The sequence below is a fragment of the Kogia breviceps genome, chromosome 11 (assembly GCF_026419965.1).
Source record: "Kogia breviceps isolate mKogBre1 chromosome 11, mKogBre1 haplotype 1, whole genome shotgun sequence".
Classification (NCBI taxonomy): Eukaryota; Metazoa; Chordata; class Mammalia; order Artiodactyla; family Physeteridae; genus Kogia; species Kogia breviceps.
In genome coordinates, this window is record NC_081320.1 from 13,648,383 (window position 1) to 13,673,680 (window position 25,298).

The window sequence follows — 25,298 nt, forward strand, 5'->3', positions numbered from 1 at the left end:
TTTTTTTATTGAGGTTTTTTTTTCTTTTTTATGAATTTATTTATCTTATTTTTGGGTGCGTTGGGTCTTCATTGCTGCGCACGGGCTTTTCTCTAGTTGGGGCGAGCGGGGGCTACTCTTTGTTGCAGCGCGCAGGCTTCTCATTGCGGTGGCTTCTCTTGTTGTGGAGCATGGGCTCTAGTGCACGGGCTTCAGTAGTTGTGGCATGCGGGCTCAGTAGTTGTGGCCCACGGGCTCTAGAGTGCAGGCTCAGTAGTTGTGGTGCTCGGGCTTAGTTGCTCTGCAGCATGTGGGATCTTCCCGGACCAGGGCTCGAACCCGTGTCCCCTGCATTGGTAGGCGGACTCTCAACCACTGCGCCACCAGGTAAGTCCTTTTTGTTGAGGTTTATGTGTTCATAAACAGATTATTGAAGAGGCATTTTTATCTGAGCAACATATCTGGAAATCATGAAAAAAAGAGGGTTGTCTATATATTTCTGCAGGCGCATCCCAGCTCCTGATTGTTACATTCAAGTCTGCATGGCACTTGACGTTGTCCTTTGATTTGGGGACCCAGTGGTTCGTTAGGCATTATTAACGGTCCTTATGTTCCTCCCTAAGTGGATTCTTAATTCAACACAATACATCTAGTTTCTCTGACTGGAACACACACGTTGCGTGATGTCCTTAATCTCTGCAGGTAGAGGTACTCTCGGCACCTGTGGCCCATTAAGCTTTTACTAGAAGATAACGAGGCTGTTCTAAATTAAGCCTTTCTTCCCTTTGGAATAGCATGACATTGTAGGATACATTAACTTGCAAAGCTGACTAACTTATTTGTCATGTTAGAAGTGTTCATAATTTTTATTTTACTCAGGAAATGTGTAAAACATTACAGATTAGAAGGAGATAAATTTCTCTAGGAGCCCAGGAGTAACTTCCTTGGGATGTGATTATGTGAGCTCACAGGAAGCAAGCAATACTGAGCGGTTGGTGTTAGCTCTCTAAATCAAAATAACAAAAGCCACTGGCTTTCAACTTTAGTATTCCTTTAGCAAACCTCCCCAACCCTCAGTGCATGTTGAGAAACAAGATGATGTTGAAAGGGGACTCTGCTTGTCCAGACCCTGATTTTTCTTCCTCGTGCCCAGTAAGATTCACATCTTCCTGAGCTATCACTCAACAACCCCTTAGGTGAAAAGGGCCTTCACTTGGGCCTAAAGAGCCTTTATGTGGGTTCTCAGTTATACCTTCAAGGAGGTGGAATCATTAAAACTGTTATTTGCCTTAATGTTGTTTAAAGTTTCTAAATCAATAAAGTAAGTAAAATGTAAACTTAGGCAGTCTCTTTTTTGAAGGCACGGTATTTCTGTGTTCCTTAGTATTGACTTAAACCCTCTGCTTTCTTAACAGGTTCTGCATAAAAGCAGTCTCCAAGTCCCAAGTTAGTTGTCCCACCACTTTTAAAGTAATTTGAACTCAGTGCAGAACAGATAATTTAACATAAATGGGAAATAAAGTGTGATTACATTTCAGGCAAATCACTCATCAGGTCCAATGGGCACCATTTACCTGAACCAGGGCTCGGCTCAGCTCCCCTGGTCTCCTCCCTGCGGGTGCATTCAGGGGCTGGGGGGTCTGAGAAAGCAGAGGGAGCGTTGAGGAGGAGGGGCTTTGCCTGGCCACTCCACCCTTTTCCACAGGGGGTGGTGCCACGGTTTCACTTGTTGGTCCCGGTTCACTGTATGGACGCTGCCCTGGGGTCTCAGGAAGAAAGAGGAGGGGCTCTGGAGGGATGGGGCACAAGCCAGCAAAGGCGCTGCTCTGCTGTCGTGGGAAAAGATGGCGCTGGTATTGGCAAAGCTTAGGCTTTCCTGGGGATGAATTCTTTTGTGACCTTCACTTCTCTCGGACGTTCTCAGTTTTCAAGAGTAAAGTCTTGCTGAGCTCTGTAAACTTGGGTTTGATCTCCAGTGTTCCTTCTAAAATCTATAAAGTCCACGGCTATGCAGGTCGGCTAGACAACTTTTTAAAAATAAATTTATTTTACTTATTGATTTTTGGCTGTGTTGGGTCTTTGTTGCTGCGTGCGGGCTTTCTCTAGTTGTGGCGAGCAGGGGCTATTCTTCGTTGTGGTGCGCGGGCTTCTCACTGCGGTGGCTTCTCGTTGTGGAGCGTGGGCTCTAGGTGCGTGGGCTTCAGTAGTTGTGGCTCGCGGGCTCAGTGCTTGTGGCGCACGAGCCTAGCCGCTCCGCAGCATGTAGGATCTTCCTGGACCAGGGCTCGAACCCATGTCCCCTGCATTGGCGGGCAGGTTCTTAACCACAGTGCCACCAGGGAAGTCCAAGGACAATATCTTGATGTTGAAGGTGATCATATGGATGATGGTTACTTTGCCCAGGGAAGGCCCTAGACAACATTCTTTTACAGGTTAGGCTCCTTCCTGGGCCAGGCTGGAGACTCCTTCACCCCCCACCCTTTGTGTACCTTACATTTGCCCGCTCCATGTCCTAGCACACTGCCTTAATCAGCCGAACAAAATATGCCCATTTCTCGGGTAAACTGCCACTCTACCACTGAGATCTAATCTAAATGATTCTGTAAATCTTGCCCTGCCCATCCACACTCCTGGTGACTGCTATCCCACAACATGTCCTTTTACGAGCAGTAAAATAATTTACATCGCCACCAGGTACACTTATACGTGTTTATCAATATGCGTGTATCTGTGGTGCTGTAAGAATGTCACAAAACTTTAACATATGCAATGTACTTAATTTTCTAATCCATTTCATTAAAATATTCTAGTCATCATCTGCAAAAGTTGACTTCAAACCCTGCAGTTTGAAAGATGTAAGACAATCCATTTGATTAAGAGTACTCAAATGTTCTATTGAACCAAAACCAAAACTGATAGGTTATTAACTTTGGCATAGATAAACAGAACACCTTATACTATTAGAGGCTAAAGAGAGAATGGAGACCAATCCTACAGGACTTCCTTAGTTTTTTTCTGAAAAGCTGGAAGCAGTTATTTTGCCCAGAATGGGAATCTGGAATGTCTGTAGCACAGAGTTAAGACCACATGGCCACAACACCACCCACTTGGAAAGTCCACTACAAACTCATGTGCCATCAGCCCAGATGGACCTTTCCCCCATCAGCGCCATAGCTGCAAAGCACGATGCCGAGGACTGTTCTCTGACAGGATTCCCTGGCAATGGAAGTGTTCTGCATCTGTAAGGACTGCACTCAATGCATACTCAGCCCAGAAGAATCAGCTGTTTCCAGGTGCTGATGAACCAGAGGGAAAGGGAGGGGCCGAGTTTACAGAAGCTTCCAGGTAGCCAAGTTCTCTTTGCAGGTTTTCAGGCAAGATCAGAGGCTAATCTGCCCTACCTACCCCTTTTGCTCATTTGCTGTGTCAAGGGGCTACTGGGGCCGTGCACATGAATACTTAAGTAGCTAGTTGCTGTCACTTCCCCTGCCCTCTTTGTCTCTCACTTAGATGTCTTAAATTCTGGTGATCTAGGAGAAAGCATGAGTCAATACTTAGGTTTCTGAGGATGTATGCCTGGGTCCTGGCCGATGCTGGCCAGAGGATACAAATGGAGATGGGGACAGACACACGTGCAATACAGTAGCCCATAAATGGCAACCCCGGCAGGGTAAGGATGAAGCGGCTCATCCGAGAACTGGGATGCCTGGGCAAACCTGGCAATCAGATTGTGAGCTAAGCGGCCTGCGCTAGAAACCCTTGTGAAGCTCCTGCAGGCGTCACGAGTTCCTGTTTGCTTCCCATACCACTTGCAAGTCATGAGAGAGGCTGGAGTAGAGGTTCTTGACCTACTCGATTACCAGCAATACACAATCATGTCAGGAAGACACTTCAATCCTCTTGTCATCACAGACATTTAGACCACGTGAAGTACAGCACAACTGAAGAAGGTGCCGGCACTCACACAGAGAGAGAGAGAAAGGGAGAGATGAAACCCTCTTGTGCAAGCCCCAAGCCTAGTGGGAGACTATGGGCCATTTTATAAAAATAATGGAAATGCGCACATACGTACCTTACAGTATTTATTTACAGTCTTCATCTCCCCAGCTGTGCAGCCTCAACTCCTGACGTTGTTTAATCAGTTCTAAGGTTAATAATTTCCCACATATAAATATCCCTGAACTTGGTACTACTGACCCAGTATCAACTGTGATGTTAATTGTACAAAAACTTCCTTTAGAGGCTTTCTGAGTTGGAGGAAGTGTCAGGTCATAGCGTCAGCCAACAAAGGCTACAGTCCCCAATGCGGGAGGGGCAAACCACCCTGACATCAGCTGACAAACACTGCAGTTGTGCGGAGCTTAAGAACATCACAACGTGTGTCCGAAGAAATGAAAATGGTAGTACCCCTTCTGTTCACATGGTAACGCTGGCATGGATGGTTTAGTTCAGGAATTCAGCGTAAATAAGTAAGCGCTCTTATCAAGATTCACCATATCTGTATTCCCTTGTTTTCTTCACATTACAACTAAATACTAGCATCTCAGTTCTCAAGTGTAATCACAACCGTCATGCCAGGCCACAGTGGCTCCTGATTCGACCACTTTTATTTGCCTTCACCGATGTCACTGTCACTGCTGCTGTCGCTGTCACTGTCGCTGTCACTGGTCGATGCAGTTAGGTCTCCCAGGGCTTCCCTGTAAGACAAATAAATGGGAGGGTTACACTGCAACTCAGGCTTGGGGCTGGGGGACTCTGCAGCTGCACTACAGCAACAAAGGAAAAGGTTCCAACCGGCAAATAAACCTATAGGCCTCCCTGACTTTTATGACAAACGAAAAATATCATTAAACCAATAAATACATCCTGACTTTCTGCAAGGAAAGGAAATTCAGGGGGTAGAAAGCTACAAACATCTGAATGGGCAGACAAACGGTCTGCTCCATTTTCCTAACTTTCCTTGATGGTGGTGACACAGGACCCACTTACTTCTGCTCCTGGCTGAGGGTGAAGTCAGCCGTTAATCTCTGGGCGAGGCTCTCACAAATAGGTAAGCTGAAGGCACCTGCCAGCTTCACTATCTCAATGGCCTGGGCAGGGCTGCCGGATGCTTTTGCACTGTCCATAAACTCATTCAACAACTCATTCCTGTAAAAGGCAAAAATGTCAACATTCCCCAACTAAACCCCTCAAAGATTTACGTACAAAATCTAGTAGCTTATAAAGAGCAGTCATAAAATCCTCAACCGTAGCTTTGCAGACAGTTACACGAAGTCTAACTTTAAAGGGCCATATAGACAATGAACACTGATTGGTTCGTTGTACCTTCACTGAGGATCTAGGCAGTGTATCGCCAGCGTGCTGCGATCACCGAGCACAGACTGAAAACAACAGTGCTCGCCTCAGGATGCCTGAGATGGTAGGACTGACCATCACCTACCTGCCTAACACCAAAGTGCCCAATTGCCATGGCCGAGGTATGTGAGGAAATTCCAACCCCCTTCCCCCAATAAGAGTTAAACGCATGTGGCTAATCCAGGATGTACCCAGGCAGCCCTGTTAACTTGAACTTACCGAGGGATCTTATTATGTCTCCTGAAAAGCCCCAGCATTTTCCTGTTCAAGAAGAGATAGGAAAAGATTATGAATGCTAATAGAACAGAAGGCAATCGAATGACCACAGCTTGTCTCCTGGACTCAGAGACCAAGTGTCCTTCCCGACAACCAGAGGGGAAGCTCCTGAAGGCACACGTCTGTGAGCCCCACCGGCTCCCAGCCCTGTCCTCCCATCAGTGTCACCCCAGGTGCCTCAACCCCCCTCTCCCAGACTTCATATATGCACATTACATTACAAATTGCAAAGGCAAATCTGCTTTGTTGCCAGTGTTGAGAACTGCTGGGGTACATCCTCCTCCAGAGGGTCACTTCAGCCCCCCCGGGAGGGAATGCATGATATTATGTGGGCAGAGTGGGAAGAGAGGGACGCAAATAGGATTTGATCCCTTTTCTCTTGCAATCCAGTGTGAGTTCGGTGTGTCCTAAAATGACGCTATGAAGAGCAGGCTCAGATCAAGGCATCAGTCTCGTGTAGGTGCTTGCCGTCATCCTGCCACACGCAGGACGAAGGAGAAACACATACACTCAGCTCCCACGATCAGCTGAGGTCCGTACCCCTGCGCCAATCATCACAGCCTGACTCATAACAAGCGTGTGGCGGCCTGCCCTAGGCGACGAGTCCAAGCATCAAATGTTTGTCAGCAGCGGTGTAGCCGGATGTGTGATTCGCCACCAGTTACGATCAGAGGAGGCAGCAAAGCCTTTCGCAGCCTTTCCTGGAGAGAGCAAACACCCACACCGTGGACTGACCGTCACGTTCAAATTAAGGTCCTCTCTCGTGAACAGCCGGGCACAACAACCCGTCACTGGCTCTTAACACCAACACACGGTTACATCCAAAACAATACACATCGGAACCACCCCACGGTGACCGCCCCGAGCAAGGACTCTCTGACTGACTCCTCCGCTTTTGGAAAAACGACGACGCATAAGGTCTCTATTCACAGTTAAACACCAGAAATTAGTATGTGAGTGAAGTGCTGACGGACACACAGAACTAGAATACAGTGGCACAAACCAAAGACGGGTTCTAGTCAAGGCCAGGTTTAGTAAACACTGGTAAAATGCCAGTTTCCGGAAGTCCCAGTACACAGCCCACATTTTAAGCTGGGGGGTGGGGGGGAGAAGCGTCCACGAGATGACTTGAGTAAACCAAATGACCAAAACATTTTCAAAATTAAGATTCTCCGATCACTTTGTTCTACTTAAGTGAACGGAGAAGTGACCTGCCCACGAATACAGAAAACAAAAACGGCAACAGAATGAGCCCACAACCACACATTCTCTTAAACACGTCATGTATCAGTATACAAACTTCCCCAAGTTTGCTTTTTTAGTTGGTATTTGGAAATTCCTGGAGAAAACTCAGTACGCAGAAAACTCGTTTGTCCCCTGATAAACTACACAGTATACAGCCAAACTAGAGAAACTCTAATGACCAGGGTAAAAGTTCTCTGAGATCCAAGTACAGATGCTCCCAGTGACACGTGCGGCATGTACTGTACTCACCAGGCTTCCTGGGTTCTCCCGGCCCTTAAGAAGAGGATGGCTATGTAGTTCAGAGAGCTGGCCGGCCAACTGGGAGCCGTCTGTCTGGCGTCCTGGCTTTCGTAAGTCGACTTGATATCTGCAGCACAGTCAGCAAACGCCACCTGCAGCTGAGACGCTCTGAGAGTCAGCAGAAATGCCCAACTGGTTTTATGAGAATTTGAGTTCGGGAGACTCCATAGGACCATTAAACATTTTTAAGCAATGCATTTTACCGTTGGAACACATCACATGTACAGCACACAGTAATACAGTATTTAAAAAAAAAAAAAAAAAAAAAAAAAAAAAAAAAGCAAAGCACTCTGCCCTGGGGTAATAATGGGATCAGCCACATATTTCAAATCCAACTACGGTTTTTCTTTTTAGAGAGAAATTTAAAAGGCGGCAAAAGCTGCTCTTAATCGTCAGGATTGAGAGGATCCATTTTCACGCTGCTTGCTTTGGACCAGAGGAGTAAGAGTGACTTCGGGTGGCAGAATTCCCCACAATGATAGGTAAAACCAGGGAAATGGCCCTCACCGGCTGTCAGTACTAGAGGACACACTGGTTAGTATACATCTAATAACGACAGCAAAACCTGAGCGTCAACACAAGCCTACCTCTGGTGGGTGCCGATCCCTTGCCATGAGCGTCAGCATCTCTTCTTTCAGTTCGTGGCGAAAAGTGTGACCATATTCTTTACTATCTTGAAACAAAACAGAACAGAGTGAGAAGTGATCACTGCCATGTAAAACCAAGACTCTTTGGCTGACCTTGGTCCACTGTCAGCAGTCACTCGTATTTTTTTGGAGGGGTGAAGATACATTGCGGACATGTATTCCAGGATTCCCGAAAACTAGCAGGATGATTCATGCTAGGCAAGGACAAAGGAGCAGCGAAAGCCAGCACCAGTAACGAGCTCCCAGGCAAGCGTTAACACGGCACGTGCACCACACTCCAGCAGCCGCCAGCTCTACGTGGTTTTACAGCACGTGGGAATCGTCAGTAGTCCTTGGACACGATCCTTAGAGCAGCCTTGTAAGGTAGCAGGGCAGGGCTATAGTCTCTGTCTCAAGGCAACGTGAGGCAGAGAGAAACTGATGTTATGATCAGTCACCTAGTGGATGAGACACAGCATCTCCTGCAGCCAATTTACACACATAACCACACACACAGAAACCCAAAGTCATGGCTGTTTCTTAGAAACCTGAGTATCACTGACTGGTTAGCATTTTTTAAAAAAAATTTATTTATTTAATTTATTTTTAAATTTTTGGCTGCGTTGGGTCTTGGTTGCTGCGTGCGGGCTTTCTCTAGCTGCAGCGAGCAGGGGCTGCTCTTCCTTGCGGTGTGCGGGCTTCTCATTGCAGTGGCTTCTCTTGTTGCAGAGCACGGGCTCTAGGTGCTTGGGCTTCAGCAGCTGTGGCACGCGGGCTCTAGAGCGCAGGCTCAACAGTTGTGGTGCACAGGCTTACTTGCTCTGCGGCACGTGGGTTCTTCCCGGACCAGGGATTGAACCCGTGTCCCCTGCACTGGCAGGCGGATTCTTAACCACTGCGCCACCAGAGAAGCCCCTGGTTAGCTATTGAAGCACAGTGATGCAACATGGTATAGAGGAACGAACGGGCACAGGCTTCGGGGGTTGATATTTTGGGTGTCCCAGGTAATTAACACTGATGTCACACAAGTGCACAAAACCCAGACTTTTCTTGTCACAAAGGAACCGGTTTAGGTCTTTTCCACTACACTGTCACTCATGCAATCCAATATGTAACATGAGCAAATGACCCTGAAGTAGACCTCAACGATTGCATTCAATTTAGTCAAAAATGGGTTTTTGGGACTTCCCTGGTGGCACAGTGGTTAAGAATCCGCCTGCCAATGAAGGCGACACAGGTTTGAGCCCTGGTCTGGGAAGATCTCACATGCCGCGGAGCAACTAAGCCCGTGCGCCACAACTACCGAGCCTGCGCTCTAGGGCGCACGTGCCACAACTACTAAAGCCCGCGTGCCTAGAGCCCAAGCTCCGCAACAGGAGAAGCCACTGCAATGAGAAGACCGCGCACCGCAACGAAGAACAGCCCCCTCTCGCTGCAACTAGAGAAAGCCTGCGCGCAGCAAGGAAGACCCAAACAAAGCCAAAACATAAATAAAGAGTAGTAATAAAAAAAAAAAGGAAGTTTTCTTCCCTAACAGTGTTAACATGCTTGTTGACCAAAACATAAGACAAAATGAGATGGGTCGGGACACATAAGCTGAAACTGACCTTTCCAGATCTGAGGAATCAATTCTAGCCGATTGGCCACATCTAATGCTTGGAGAAGATCTATCAGTGTTTGGGAATGTGGAAAGAATACCTGATTCAGAAAAATACAAATACATTTTTCAAGTATTACTCAGCAAAGACACCCAACCCACAAACATCTACAATGATAAATGGTAAGTAATGAGTCATCTTACTGAAGGTATCAGGTCCTTATACCACTTCAAGGTGACATCAATTTGTTCCATCAGACAAAGCAAACCAAAGAACTTGGAACTGTAATGGAGAAAGAAAGCATGTTTAGTTTAAAATCCATGCTTAATAGGGGAATGATTAAATTACAGCACAGTCATACAATGACATGTTACACAGAATTTAAAGACAATAAGTTACACACAATTTCAAGTTACACAGGCCAATGCTTGACCCAAGAAGTGCTGCTAACTGTGCTTTCTGGACTTCCCAGTTAACACCTTCTAATCCTTAACCGGTCACTGAGGCCACCTCCTGGTTATACTCTCAGCTCATGGTGAGGAGAGAGGGGATGTCCTATTCATTTTAAAAGCGTTCAGTGTAAAGCGAGGATTTGGACCACACAGAAGAGTACCACCACACACCTATTAACAGGCTGCCTCCTTAAGTTCTTGTTTTTGTCTGCTTAAACACAAACCCATTTTAGGAGTCTCTTTGGGCTCCAACATGTTCATCTTCAAAAACAAATGAGGCTGAGATGAAATCTTTAGGGACCCACCCTCCTATGAATTAAAAAACATAAAATAGGAGCGTTTACAGGGAAAAGATATATGGATTTAAAGTGTTACAGGGACGTCCCTGGCAGTCCAGTGGTTAAGAATCCACGCTTCCACTGCAGGGGTTGCGGGATAGATCCCTGGTCATGGAACTAACATCCTGCACACTGTGCGGTGAAAAAAACAAAACAACAAACAAAAACAACAACAAAAAACCCCAAAGTGTCACAAATAAAAACAGCTTAAAAGATACACAGCAGACATCTCAGTCTGACAAATCAGTTTTACCACCGCTTGACTCTTCAAGTGTTCAATTAACTTACATTGTTAAGTCAGGGTCAAGCTGCCTAAAATCAGGCCGCCAACAGCCTCCCACTCGCAGAACTGACTACTGGTTGCATACAGGTGCTCCGTTACTGCAGAAGGATACATTTCCGATACACTTACTAGTAGAAATTACGCCGATGATCGGGTCCAATGAATTTCCGGTTGTCTCCAGTGTTTAAAAGGTCATGGACCCGGTAAGCAAGTTCTAGATCTCTGAGAGATGAGCACTGAAAGTTTACAAGTAGTAAATAAGCATCATTCTGCGATCCTTATCAGTCAAACAGTGGCTCATTACATAAAGAGCTCATTATATAAAGAAAGTAAGTACAGTTGCCTGCGGAAACATCTATGCTGATTTAACGTTATTAGGGGTTGACAGCAAATGAATTACAAGAAAATGGGGGGGGGAGGGAGGAATCAAAACAAATCACCAAGTTCTGTGAAATTTAAAACAAAATAACCTTAATCTAGTGAATTATACCTGTATTTAGTAACTATATGAAAACACCTGGTTGCCATGCACAAGACAGCTGGAGTGCTCGCTCCAACAACACTATACTGGCAAAAAACCCATGAAATAAACTCCAAAACCCACCCACAGGAGAAGTCCTTCCCTCCTGTGAAATAACTGTACTGATGTCAACAAACAAGATAACATGGAAATGAGTCTGGATGTGCATGTCTGAATAACCAAAGGAGAAAACCTGGAAGGACACACACTAAAATGTAAAGCAATTATCCTTAGGGAATAGGATATGCTAATTCATTCTGAAACTGCTTGAAAATTTTTCCTATGATTAGCATGATAAGATGAAAAACCAAACTTAAAAACCATCAATTTAAAAAGTTACCGATAGGCAAATATGAAATACTACTTTCTTTAGAAAGGTATGAGAAAAGAAAATGTATACAATAAACACAGGGCAGGAATGTTGTGATTTTGTAGAGATTTTAGAGGAATGAAAAATTAGAACTAAAGACATGAATATAAGTAAGAGTCAGGAAGTGAAAGAATCAAGGAGAATCCCCCCACCTCCCCAATGATGAATTTCGGAGATGGATAAAAGAAAAAAGGAAAACAAAAGTTAAGCAAGAAATTGTACTTACAACCCTCATGGCTGACTGGAAAAACATATCTGAAAATCAAAGTTCACAAGAGCCTTGGTTACTGTGGATAAAACGTTTTCAAGTCAGTAACATTAATAAAAATCCTGGCAACAAACTGGTAACGTGTAAGACAAACCTAACGGCGTAAAAACTCAGGAGAGGAAGCAGAGGAAGCACACAGCTTCCAAAAGTTACTAAGCTAAATTAAACCCTGTCTTCGTCACAAGGCTCTAAAACCCGGCAGTCAGGAAAACAGGGCTCTCTGTCTTATACAAGCAATTTCTGTACATACCGTCATCCGGGTCCTTTGGAGAAAACTTCTTTCCCGTTAATTTGTTCATGATGTCGTAGATGATGAGGGACGATCCTTTTGAAGGGCTTTCTGCAGAACAAGAGGGCAACTGGGTTTTCGCATGAGTCCACTTCCTGTACAATCACCGGGTGTGCAGAACTAGTCCTAAGGCCGCATTTCTCCTTCCTCCACCCAAGGCACGGAGCTGGCCGGGCACATCCCTGCTACAGCAACGAGTGCACCCTCTGCACAAAGTGCAGCTCTCCCCAAGACCTGGGACAGTTACAGGGGCTCCCAACAGACACTCCACCCTTCCTTCTTCGGCTCCTCACAAGGTCGACTTGCATTGAAACGGGAGACGGACAGACCCTCACTAAGCCTGCATACTTAGAAAACAAACACGTTTTTGCTAATAAACACTTGCACTCCTTTTAAATATAACCAGGATGAGAGCCAAGAAAAAGAAAACTGTAGAATTAAAATGCACCTATGACATTTCCAGTTAAACATTTTACGTTATTAATCCACATCCCTTCCCCACCTTATCCATATGCAAGTGATAATATACTTTCCATGACAGCACAGATGTACTTTTGAAGTTCCTCAAGCATGTTTTTCATTTGTTAGCAATCCTAATTATTCTGTTAGTTTTATAACAACCTATTTTATATGTATCATTTCTTCATTATTTTAGGCTTTCTCCTTTGGGTAAATTCCTAGAAATTATTATTACAGGCAGACAATGTACATCCCTCAGACACACCGACACTCCTCGCCTCACGGCCCTGGGTATTACTTAGGAAGCACAAGTACCAATGACTTTAGTTAGCAACGAAACCGAAGTGATATGTGATGTTGAGGAGAAATGGAATAGGCTTCGGGGTCAGAAATAATAGTTTCAGCAAAATGACACCAAAGTTGAGTAAAATTTTGGAAGACAGAATTACCATGGAAACTGTTTACCTGTTTTCAAGATAAAGTCAGTTAACTGCCCTTACTTCCCTCCCGACAGGTGAGAATGTGAATTTTGTGAAACTAGCCCTCCAAAACAGATAATCAAGGTTTTCTGTTGTTTTCACACATAAAGTCTACCACACGAGAGAAGAACCAGAATTGTCATTTCTGAACCCAGAGGTTCTTTCTCAGGTTGGGGCAAATGGGTAAGAACCAACAGACTGTAAGTGCCTACTACCTGCCTTCCAAGCACAGGACAGGGCATTGTGCGTAATTATTTCATCATTACACAGTGATGGCATCACTCAAGTAAGGTATCCAGTTCCTTCTGACACAGGTGGTAAATGGTAGAGATGAAATTTCAACTCAGGTGTGCCTTGCTCCAAAGTCCATTCAATAGAGCACAGCTGACCTAAAACTAGGGGACAAACAGAGCCTCAAGGTTCTCCCATGAGGTTTCAAAATAAAATTAAGGTTACTATGGAGTAGCACTGTCCAACAGCTTCCTGCAAGAATGGAAACGTTCTGTACCTGCATCGCTGAACATGTAGCCAGCAGCTACAAGTGGCTACGGAGCACTAATGCAATGAAGGAATTTTTAATTTTATTTAATTTTAATTAAATAGCCATGTGTGGCTAAGTGGCTACTGTATTGGACAGCACAGCTCTGGAGAGCAAAAGGAACTCCAGACTAGTTTCTCCTGACCAAAACTGTACACCATCCTTTCTTTTTTAAAAAAAATTAATTAATTAATTAATCCTGGCTGCACTGGATCTTTGTTGCTGTGCGCGGCTTTCTCTAGGTGCGGCGAGTGGGGTGCTACTCTTCATTGCGGTGCACAGGCTTCTCATTGCAGTGGCTTCTCTTGTTGTGGAGCTCGGGCTCTAGGCACATGGGTTCAGTAGTTGTGGCTTGCGAGCTCTAGAGTGCAGGCTCAGTAGTTGTGGCGCACGGGCCTAGTTGCTCGCGGCTGTGGGACCTTCCCGGACCAGGGCTCGAACCCGTGTCCCCTGCACTGGCAGGCAGGTTCTTAACCACTGTGCAACCAGGGAAGCCCCACCATCCTTGTTAGTACATTTAATGACCTCCCTCCCCTCCAGCTCAAGTTTTACATCACAAACAAGATGTTACTCCCCTCTAGAATAACGTTTTGCTCAGACTGTAGACAATGTTATTTTGTGAACTGTCTAGTCTTAATTCACAAGCAGTGAAGTTAGCCTAATTTCTACATAAATTAGTAGCATAATGACATACATACCATGTTGATAAAACAGCTGAATAATATAGTGATACGTGGCAAGCGAGGGTTCTTATATTACCAGGTACATAGAGGAAAAAAATAAAATAAAAATAAGTCAAACACAGCTATACGAAATACAGCTTACTGAGGCACACTGAACTAAAAACATATTAATGTTGGTATTTAAGTAAAAGATACATTTCTGTTCCTCTGAACAAAGATATTTGCTAGCTCATATGATTAATGTAAAGGTGGAAAGGTGTCACAGAGATTGAATCCCTCTTAGAAAGTCCAGACACCTATTACAGCCAATGCACAATGAGTTTCATTTAAGAAAACTAAAGCATACCAAAGTGAATTGATTCCCCAAACATCCTTCAATAAAGTAATCACTGAAAAATATACAACACACTAGCACACAATTGGGTTCAAATACTTAATTATGCTAGAAAATGTCACGAGTTTAAAACCAGCCAACTGTAGGAGAACAATTCTCCCTAGAATTAAGAAATCCATTAAAAAGTACCTAAAATACTAAAAGAATGTAACTTCCTATAAACAACACAAAGATGATAAAAGAGCTCCCATCATAGTAAACAGTAAATACATGTAATTAAAATCTGCCAAATGGTGGAAAGGAAATTCCCAACATACTAAGTAAACAGCAAGAGTTTACAGTCTCTTTTTTGCTTGTCTGGACCTGAAACCTCTCATCAGCACTATCTTCAGTGAGGGACACTAGGACACATCCTCACCTATTCCAATGGCTTTCATTTCCCGTAAGGTCTGTAAGGCTGGCAATTTTCCAAATGCGTAAAATCGTCGGAGACATTTCAGAATAGTATTAAAAGTCTGTAGATTGGGTTTCACATTCTGTGCAACCATTTGTTTCAGCAGGTCCTAGAGTTGAATCAAAAGCCGGAAGTAATTTTTACGCCTGGTAGGTAATTTATCCAATAAACTAATGTAACATACTAAAAAAGACTTGGGCTCTCTGCCTATGTTTAAAGTAGATTAATAAATACATCCCCAATTTCAGAATTATCTAGTTAACTAGCAGGACCAGTAACTCTGCCCCTTAGAGAAGCCCCTCCATCAGTTACCCCGACCCCATGCGATCAAGGTGTCCAGCTGTCTTTAGCGGCCTAGTTAGTTTGAGAATGAAGAAAAGAGAGCAGACTAGAATGGATTGCATTTTTTCCTTTTTTACATGCGCAGTATAACACGGTTTCTATTCCTGTCACTTCAATCCAGTGATTTCAATCTTTTTAAAAAATTAATTTTATTTTTCGCTGCGTTGGGTCTTTGTTGCTGCCGCAGGCTTTCTTTAGTTTTGGAAAGCGGGGGCTACTCTTCGTTGCAGCGCGCAGGTTTCTCATTGCAGTGGCCTCTCTTGTTGCGGAACACAGGCTCTAGGCACGCGGGCTTCAGCAGCTGTGGCACGTGGACTCAGTAGTTGTGGCTCGAGGGTTCTATGGCACAGGCTCAGTAGTTGTGGTGCACGGGCTTAGTTGCTCTGCAGCATGTGGGATCTTCCCGACCAGGGCTCGGACCTGTGTGCCCTACATTGGCAGGCGGAGTCTTAACCATTGCGCCACCGGGGAAGCCCCTCAATTTTTTAAAACTTAGCTGATAAATTTTTTCAATAAATGCGTCTCATTTTAATGAAAAGAACATTATGAGAAATAAGTGAATAAAGCAACCCAGGTCTTCCTGGATTCGAGCTGTATGCTTGGGTCACATGTCAGACACACCTAGGTAAACTACGGGGCTGTTGGAAGGGTGTGAACAGGTCACCATGAGCTGGGCGCCCAGCACAGTGACTGCCGTGAAGATGCTCAGTGAATGCCGTCTCCAACCCACGTAATCCTAGCAAAGGATGTTTTAGGCCTATTAGAAGACAAAGTAAGGGTTCCTCCTTACCAATATATTATTCCATTTTTCTTCAAATTTCTCATTCACCACCAACGCTGTTGCTTCAATCAACGAATTGAAGGTGTGTACATCAGCTATAAAAGAAGAAAACCACTTTAACAAAATTTGGGGTTGAAGATTAAAGGCAAAGTGGTCATGCACACCTGTCTACAAAACTAGAAAACTATTCTTTTCTCTGGCTCTGGACTCCCGCTTCAATCACCAATACCACAGGAAAAGATTAAGAATGAACAAATGATTGAGGTAAAATCCTGAGATTTTATAGATGCCTGAGAGAAGGAAAGAAAAGGAAGGACAGAGGGGAATCCTCCAAACACACTTACCACGAAGTCTGTTGTTTAATAATTCAGTGTACAAATTTAATGCCTGCGTAGGAGCTCGGTGCTGGAAAAGGGAAAGTATGAAAATTAAGGATCATCAAATTTGTTCATTTGAGAAATATGTGCGTATCAACTGCTCTAGGGTTTGGGAACACAGTAGTAAACAGACATGGTCTCATTCTCAAGAAACGTATCCTCCGTGCAGCAGTTCTCTACTGGGGCAATGCTGCTTCCCAGGAGACATGCAGTAATGCTTGGAGACAGTTTTGGTTGTCACAGCTGGGGTGGGAAGGATGGACCACCGGCATGCAGTGGATAGAAGCAGCTCCTCAACGCCCTTCAAGGCACTGGACAGCTCCACAACAACAGATTATCTGGCCCAACTGTGAATCTGAGGTTGAGAAGCGCTGATTTAGGGGAAGATAAAGATATATAAAACAAACGTTACCTTCACCATTCCTCGGATCATTGTGCAGTAGGAGTGTGCGTTTTTCTCTGGCATTAGAGCAAAGATTCTCTCAGCATTGTTTTTTGCTCTAGACACAAGAAAGTAAATGTGAACCAGAGGAAACAGGAGAAACCAGTAAAAGCCACCAACTTACCATGTTCCAGGCACTGTGCTAAGCATCTTGTGCGTATAATTTCAAGTAATTCCTGCCACCCAGACAGGAAGACATGGTTATCATCATGTTGAAAACAAGAAAAACTGAGGTTCAAAGACCTCAAGTTATCCAAGGCTTTACAGGCTAAGTGGCAGAACCAGGACTTAAAAGGTATAATATATACTCAAGGTATTAAACAAAAAGCAAACTGCACGGCAGGGTGCATAGTGACGTTTCCCCACCCCGTTTCAATTGGATACAATTCCCCAGAGGCAACCACAGACAAGTGGTGTCTCTAGAATCCTTTGTCCTATTCTAGCCTATCAATGTGCTATGTTATACAAATCATGCTGTACCTTGATTCTCCCTGTTACCAATATGTCTTGGAATTCAGACAGAACCAGGATTTGGGCCAAAATGGTACTCCAAAGTCAATGCTCTTAACCACTAAGAGAAATTATTAATATCTACTGAAGAAATTTAATTTTTGATTCTATTCATTTTAATCACTTCAAAAAAGACTTTAAATATTAATGGGTAGCTTCCCTTTTTCAGACATCCATATGAAATACCTTTCTTTTATTCAGACGCTTCTACTCAGTTAATTTAATTCTGAAATGTTAAATGATATTCACCTTTTGTTCAGAAGTGAATACTTCTGTTTGCTGGCCACTCGTCTGAACTTAGAACTATGCTCCAGCATATGTGTATTCTAACATAATAAAAAATCGTGAATCTTTCAGAATTAGAGGTATATATTGCAAGGTAGGACTACTGATTAAACTACCAAAGAACCATACCATGAAGGTTGCATGGAGTTAGATGGAAAAAGAGAAGTCAGGTGTCAACCTTGTGTTGCCAGTTGGAGGTAAAGATCTAATGAAAACTGGTCCAAACACATATGAAAACCAACTGAGGCATTTATACTGCACACTGAAAACAAACTGCATGTTAGAATATTCCAGAATCGTATCTTCTTCAGGGGCTGATGGGGAACATCCCACGCAATGTACGGAGCCGTAACACAAAGCTCTAATCACACTATAACATACCGCCAGGTAACTCCAAGCCGATGACCAGCCTTCGTCTTGGATTTCTTGTTACCTCCCTGTGTGGCCTCTTCCTGAAATGAACCATCACCAACAGATACAAAACAAAATATGACAATGGAATGCATTCTCTGAGGAAACTTCAGAAAAGCAAAGGAAATACAGATCCAGTAGAAGGCAAAAAGGAAACGCAGTGTTTATTAAGAAATATTAATTTCTAAAGTGTAGAGTAGGCTCGCTCCTCTCTGCCTACCTACATATGAATTTTTGAGGGGGCTGGGGCCAGGGGCTCCCCCCCCCGCCGCATCCCTTACACATCATACTATCACTTTAGGTAACAACAACAAAGGGGCCTATCCAAACATTTCTGGTCAAAGGTTTGCCGCATGTGGCGGGCAAGATCAAACTATTTTTAAGGACGGAACCAGGGCAAAACAACTGTTAAAATCCGTCTCCTTCTGCACATTTTTGTCCAGGCTACGTACTATGCCACACCACACCTCAGAACAAATCTCTTTGACCCTAACGCACGGCACGAGAACCTGCCTTAGTCTGAGGAGGGGTTACTACCAAAAGCAACTTTAAAAATCACTGCCAAAGCCATTACCAACTCTTCTGCTTGCTCCCGTTGTTGAAAATTGTAATTAGTTGAGGGCTCTTGGTTACCATAGTAACATAATAAATCCAAGAGACTGTTAGTTGTTTCCAGAGATACGCTGGTTCCTGTGGGTAGGAGAAAAAAAGGGAAAGAAACCTTGAAACATCAAAGAACTAAAGCCTATTAGATTAAAATTCTTCACTTATTCTATGAGCTGTGGCCTTCCTGGCTACATATTCAGTCTCATCCGTCACTTTCTTGATGGATGAGTGTGCACTCCACATCAGCTTAAACACCTGGAGTGATGCAGACAGGACACAATCCCTAACAGTGCTGTGTGACAGGAAAGAAAAAATACGAGATCAAGTTTGACCCTGTGCTCATTTATTTTATGTACGCACACCCCCAGAGAAATTATCTCACGGTTCTAACTATCATCTTCAAACTGAACCCTCTGCAAATGATGGCCACGTTGTCCCCTGGGGCCAGTTCCATTTTTACAAATGCAAACAGAACTGTTCCACTTGGATCCAGGCCCTTACTGAAATACTTGCCTAGAAATACTAGCATAAATGCCTAATTATAGTAGCCTTTAAAAAATTATTGCTCAAAACATTATGTTCCCATCTTGACTCTTATGAAGGGGGAGAAAAGGGGACAGGAAGAAGTATGAAATATAATTTAGTGCTTTAAAAGAAAACCAACTGCATTTTTCTAAAGAAAATATACTGATAATTCAAATGCCCATCAGGAAATTTAAAAGCCCAGAAAAGACAGTATGGCAGAGTGGAGGGGACACCAGTGATGGAGTGTAACTTGACTGGGTTTTACCATCTCAAAGCTGTGTAACCCTAAAGATTACTTGTAATCAGTTTCCTTTATAAAATGACTATATAAGCACACCAACTCATAAGGTGTTGTATAATTAAATGCCTAGCAAAGTGTTTGGCACTTATTAGGGCCTTGATAATAAAATTTTGTTTCCTCTCCCAGTATGTTGCCTCATTCCATTACTCTGAATGAGTCGAGTGTTACGGGTTTGACACACTGTCTTTAGTGACGCTTACGGAGCATCTGCATGTGCCTACACCACACAGTGTGTAAAACAAAGGAAGACAAGTCTTAGTACTAAGATGTTTATCATACTCAACAAGCAGAAAGGAAAAGCCTCCCTAAATGATAACCTGCATCAGCAATTCATTTGTACAACCGAAGCCTTAACAGGCTACACACCAAAATTCTCAAATCAAACACAGCTTTCTGCAAATGTTTCTTGTTGTGTTTAAGACTGTATTGAGTGATCCGTCCAGTGTCTACCTCTTGCATGTTTGGCTGATTTTTCTCCTAAATCACTGAACAGCACTCGGGATTCTAAAACTTAATGCTGCTGCCTTCCATGTTACTACACGTACATTCTCATGACAGCTTACAAGCCAAGCCCTGCCACCTAGATCTACAGCCCTGGAGGTTCATCCAGATCAAATTCAGAGAGCCGCAGGATTTGACAGAAGTGACTTTTCAAGGCCACAGTGCTAACTGGTGCCAGAACCTATCCAAACCTCTGATCCCGCGGCTTAGCGCTCTTTCCTTTTTAAATATTTCTTTTATGTCTGCTTTATGCCTTCCAAGCATACCTAAACAATATAGGAAATGTGAATAGAATATGTGTACACCTGATGTGAAAAACAGAAGCTAAGGAAGAATGGCTGTATAATTTGTCTACCTGTGACACAGCACAAGAGGACAACATACTACCAAAGATGCAACTCTACCCCACCCACAGTTTTAAAATGGTGCTCAAGCAGAACATGAAATATGACATATTAAACTATAAAAAACACAAATATAGCCACTGAACAGAGGAAGTAGCACAGCACTTGTAACTTATACTCATAACTTATCTGGATCACATGCGTAACTGTGGCCCACTTCCAAGCCCATGTTCCCAGAGAGGCTTCAAATGAACTGAGTCACCTGCTTGCAAGAGCTGATCGAACATGTCCACAGAAGCTTTGACTTTTCTGAGCTTGATTCGTTCCTGCAGAGCAGCCTCACTTATATCTTCAAGCTGAGGTTCAAAGTACTCAGGCATAAAACACTAGGAAAAAAAGATGGCTAAAGTTACTGCCAACAGGGCAAAGTGAAAAGTAACTGAGCAGGACAAAATTTTGATCACCAACACACCAAAATAAAACTTCACCGCTCCGATTCATGCTCCATGCACCAGATACTATTTTTTTTAACAAGAATACCTCTGTACGGAATATAACTTATTTCAAGAAACCTCTCCAGTCTCCAAAGCAAGATTTCTTAGCGATCTCCGAGCTTGGGGTGGAGAATTTAAAAGCACCCAAACAGAAACATTTAATCCATATCTGAAGAATCTAATTTCCAACCAAACTTCCCAATTTCAAGGTGAACTTATTTTTCCCTTGCTAAAACCATCCTTCCTACTTTCCCCCCAATCTTGGTTAAAAGTGCCACAGCATACCCAGTTTGCAAAGACAGAAACCTTTCATCCTTGATACTTCTTTTGCTCTAAACGTTTAGTACTACCAAGGTACGTTGATTTTACCTCACTCACCAATGTACCCAAATATTTATTGAAGGCCTACTACTTGAGGCCAGGCACCAAGCTAGACACTGGGGATACGCAGACGGCAGTCATTCTCTACCCTCAAGATGCTCACAGTCTAACGGAGAAGGCAAATAAGGAACTAATTATGGTACAGCGTGAATGATAAATGATGTAAGAGGTCTCAGAGGTATGGGAATGCTGCCCGCCATGGGGGCAGGGGCGCCACGGACGGCTTTAAGCAGAAGTGAGCTAAGCACAGAAGAGTAACTGTTAGTCAGAAACATAACGGGGAAAGGAGAGCCAACAAATGATCATTCCACTGCTGCCACTGTCTTGTTCAGGATTCTAATATTTTTCTGGACACAATCACACTGACTAATTTGTCCCCAAGAGTCCCTGCTTGAGAAGCACAAGAGGGTGTCTCTGGGGGTGTGTGTGTGTGTGCTTTGGGAAGTAGGGAGATGTGAGAGGGAGCAGTTTTAGACATAACGAATGCGTCTGAGTTAGCCTTTCCTCTAATAAACTCAGGAGGGCAGAGCCCATGTTTCGCTCACCACCGTATGACACGCTAAGCACAATGCCTAACACACAGCAGGCCCCACACGCTCCTCATGACTACAGAACAGAGGTAGCTGGAAATACAATCTGGAGTTCAAAGTGGAGATACCTAGGCCAGATATACAAGAATGCCAAATGGAGTACAGGGGTCACTGAAGCAGGAAGATTTTGGACAGAGAAAAGAGAAAGTGACTGAGCATGGAATCCTAAGAAAAAGACACCAAGGCTTAAGGAATAGATAGAAAAGCTACTGAGGGAAACTAAAAAGGAACAGTCACACAGGTAAAGATCTAAGAGTCTGGTGTCACAGAAGCCAAATGGGGAAAATAAAATGAAGAGCAAATGCATACAGTTTAATAAAGGTTAGTTTTGTAAGCAAACATAACCATAAACATTAAAAGACTTTTCACCCAAATACTGTAAGCATTCAAATGGCTACTTAAACATTAGCCATGATAACTTAGTTTAAGTTACAATTACATAGTATTATCTGAAAATTGCAATTACCTCTCCTTACCGGTATATGAGGTTCAGCTATGTCTTTCTGAAAATATTTGGGATATGAATTAATAATAAACTTTGCTGCATTCTCCCCGGACTTCTTTGCCAACAAAAATGAATGCTATATAAAAAAAAAAGATTTAGATGTAAGTTGATATTACCTGTAATTTAAACTCAAGAGATCAAAGTCACACCCTCAGCAAAAATTATTCTGCCCCCCTAAAAAAAAAAAAAAAAGAGAATACAGTGATACACAGAATCCCAGTTAGAAGTTAAACTACATAATTATTACTTATCTACCTCTGCTGAGTGTGACATAATTTCAGGTCACATCTTATATACAGCTTGAGGTATACAAAAGCAATGTGCTTAAACTGAGTGGATTGCTCTATAGTGGGAAAGAGCCCTAAGTATTAAAAACCCAAACCAAATACCCTCTCCACAGGCAATCTCTAAAACTTTCTGATAAAAGTAGTAAAAGATTCAGAAAATCTACCAATTTATCTATCAGCATCTGTACACTTTTCAAAAGTTTCTACAACTAAGCTAAGTTATACAGGTACTCTTGTACCCAAACCAACAAGATGAACATAATACTAGAAAAGTTTCATAAAAATACTCACAGATTCCATAGAAGATGTTGGTATGAGATAAGGATCATCTTGAAATTCATAAGGGGCAGCTGTAGAATCCTGTGGAGAAGACACAGAAGTCTCTTTAGCTAGATTTTTATTAAGAGGACCTTGCGGGTTTTGGTGATGACTAAAAACTCTGTATGTAAAGTAAGTTTTAACTATACATGTATCACAGAAGCAGAAATATATATGTTTGCAGACACTAATACCTACACTGTACCCGTGGCTCCGTAGAGTTGGTTGTAATTATGCACAACTTAAAAGCAAACAATGGCTCAAACCCCCATGACTGCTTTTTAATTGAAGGCTGCTATCACCAGGGACAACTGCTGTTTTAAACTCAAGGTCAAGAGCTTCTGAATTAACTAGCCTGGGCACCAGCTTCCTGCACTAAGGTTTCCTACAAATGGAGGACAGTAGTTACTGGGCCCTCTCAGGAGGCGGGAACAGCAGCTTCTCCCGCCTCCTGTTGCCCAAGGTTCTATACTTCTTTAAATTGTTCTAGGTAGAATCCTGAGCAAAATTAACTCTCCAGCACCACTAGAGGCTCACTAAGAACGGCCCTCAAATTACTTCTTCTAGCCTTCTCCTATCCCTTGGAGCCCCCTTCCCCAGGCCTTCTGGCATCTTTGTTCCACAGGAAAAACTCAACTTACATCCTGAATCTCTCCTGTCCCCTTGATGCCTTGTCTTACTGACCTGGATTCTCCAGGGGAGAGGCTCCCTGCAGCTCTCACAGGAAGGACGCTCATACCTAGGGCGCAGAGGCAGTACTCTTGGGGGTCCTCGCTTCCTGATGCCTGATGCTGTATTCCTTTTATACTCATTTGAGGCTCCTTTCATCTGGTTATACCACTCTCTACCAAGATGTGGTGGGTATGTAATGGCAACCCAGAGGAAGCAGTTCTAGAGTAGCTGCCCTGGACTATTACTCCCTGATTACCAACTGTTGCTTGGCTCTGTCCTGTCCACCATCCTTATCAAATACCTGTTTGGGGCCCCTAGTTTTGTGACATGCTGTTCTTCCCTTACTAGACTTACTCTTCCTATTTGCTTCCTGCATTTTCCTTCGTCAATGATTTCCAAGCCCTTCATGGTTTCTGAGAAACTTCTCTACTCTGGTCCTGTAGCTCAGATGCCTTACACTAAATTTATCCCCAGCTGAACTTCCCTGACAGAGCTACTTCTCCCTCCTATCTTCTCTATCTCAGCGTATGGTACCAAGCACTCTGCAATCCAAGCCAAAGATCCTCTCCTACTACTTCCATTCAACTAACCTGTCACCAGGTGTGGTCAACTCGAGCTCCTTAACATCCCCTACCTACTCCACTGTCCCTTATCCCCACTGCCACTGCCTTAGTTCAGTACCTTCCTTATTTCATTCATTCCATACTTACCGAGCACCTCGTACGTGCCAGGCATTATTCTAGCTACCAAGGAGACAATAAAATCTTATCCCCCACAGAGCTCACAATTTAGTGGGGGAAAAAAAATCTCCAGAAAACAAAAATAAATAAAACATATAGTAATTTTAAAGGCAATAACTGCTATGAGAAAGAAAGAAAGGGAGGGAGGGAGAACGAACTATCAGAGAAAAGAACCATACATTTATTTTTTTTATTCTTTTTAAAAAAATTAATTAATTTATTTTTGGCTGTGCTGGGTCTTGGTTGCTGCGCAGAGGCTTTCTCTAGTTGTGGCGAGCAGGGGCTAACTCTTCGTTGTGGTGCATGGGCTTCTCTTGCTGCGGAGCACAGACTCTAGGCACGTGGGCTTCAGAAGTTGTGGCACACGGGCTCAGTAGTTGTGGATTGCAGGCTCTAGAGTGCAGGCTCAGTAGTTGTGGCGCACGGGCTTAGCTGCTCTGCGGCGTGTGGGATCTTCCCGGACCAGGGCTCGAACCCATGTCCCCTGCATTGGCAGGTGGATTCTTAACCACTGTGCCACCAGGGAAGTCCCCAAAACATACAATTTTAAATGGTGTGGTTGAGGGACGCCTCAATGAAAAGGCTTAAAGAGATGAAGGAGGTGGGCTTCCCTGGTGGCGCAGTGGTTGAGAGTCCGCCTGCCGATGCAGGAGACACGGGTTCGTGCCCTGGTCCGGGAAGATCCCACATGCCGCGGAGCAACTAAACCCGTGAGCCATGGCCACTGGGCCTGCGCGTCCGGAGCCTGTGCCCCGCAACGGGAGAGGCCACGACAGTGAGAGGCCCGCATACCGCAAAAAAAAAAAAAAAAAAAAAAGAGATGAAGGAGGAAATTATGTGGATAACTCAGGGGAAAATACTCCAGGCAGAATAAACAGCAAACATTAAAGCCCTGAAGCAGACCTGGGCCTACTGAGAAACTGAGAATTAGCCAGGAGGCCACGGAGAGCAGAGCCAGCAAGGAAGACAGTAGGAGATGTGGTCAAAGTGGCAGTGGGGGTGGTGGCTGAACGCGTGGGGCCTTGAGTGCCCTCAGATGT

The 25,298-nt window shown here is 43.9% G+C and overlaps 1 protein-coding gene and 1 non-coding gene across 3 annotated transcripts in view; both read right to left on the reverse strand.

Moving 5' to 3' along the window:
- Positions 1 to 4,044: 4,044 nt before the first annotated feature.
- The window catches only part of PTCD3 (pentatricopeptide repeat domain 3), a 29,911-nt gene continuing 8,657 nt past the window's right edge, over positions 4,045 to 25,298 (reverse strand). For both annotated transcript variants that reach the window (XM_059078360.2, XM_067007263.1), the window contains exons 5-24: positions 22,820 to 22,888; positions 22,213 to 22,317; positions 20,534 to 20,657; positions 18,569 to 18,684; positions 17,965 to 18,035; positions 16,759 to 16,846; positions 16,314 to 16,374; positions 15,979 to 16,064; positions 14,811 to 14,955; positions 14,074 to 14,124; positions 11,861 to 11,950; positions 11,569 to 11,597; positions 10,582 to 10,688; positions 9,583 to 9,661; positions 9,389 to 9,479; positions 7,743 to 7,828; positions 7,105 to 7,253; positions 5,554 to 5,595; positions 4,969 to 5,127; positions 4,045 to 4,676 (exon numbers count right to left, since the gene is read on the reverse strand). In XM_059078360.2, the coding sequence (XP_058934343.1) occupies positions 4,586 to 4,676; positions 4,969 to 5,127; positions 5,554 to 5,595; positions 7,105 to 7,253; positions 7,743 to 7,828; positions 9,389 to 9,479; positions 9,583 to 9,661; positions 10,582 to 10,688; positions 11,569 to 11,597; positions 11,861 to 11,950; positions 14,074 to 14,124; positions 14,811 to 14,955; positions 15,979 to 16,064; positions 16,314 to 16,374; positions 16,759 to 16,846; positions 17,965 to 18,035; positions 18,569 to 18,684; positions 20,534 to 20,657; positions 22,213 to 22,317; positions 22,820 to 22,888 (1,839 nt within the window). In that variant the 3' untranslated portion in view covers positions 4,045 to 4,585. The remainder of the gene's footprint in view (positions 4,677 to 4,968; positions 5,128 to 5,553; positions 5,596 to 7,104; positions 7,254 to 7,742; positions 7,829 to 9,388; positions 9,480 to 9,582; positions 9,662 to 10,581; positions 10,689 to 11,568; positions 11,598 to 11,860; positions 11,951 to 14,073; positions 14,125 to 14,810; positions 14,956 to 15,978; positions 16,065 to 16,313; positions 16,375 to 16,758; positions 16,847 to 17,964; positions 18,036 to 18,568; positions 18,685 to 20,533; positions 20,658 to 22,212; positions 22,318 to 22,819; positions 22,889 to 25,298) is intronic.
- LOC131766082 (small nucleolar RNA SNORD94) lies at positions 6,039 to 6,174 on the reverse strand. The gene has a single exon (XR_009338383.1). It is a non-coding gene; the product is annotated as a small nucleolar RNA SNORD94 (small nucleolar RNA).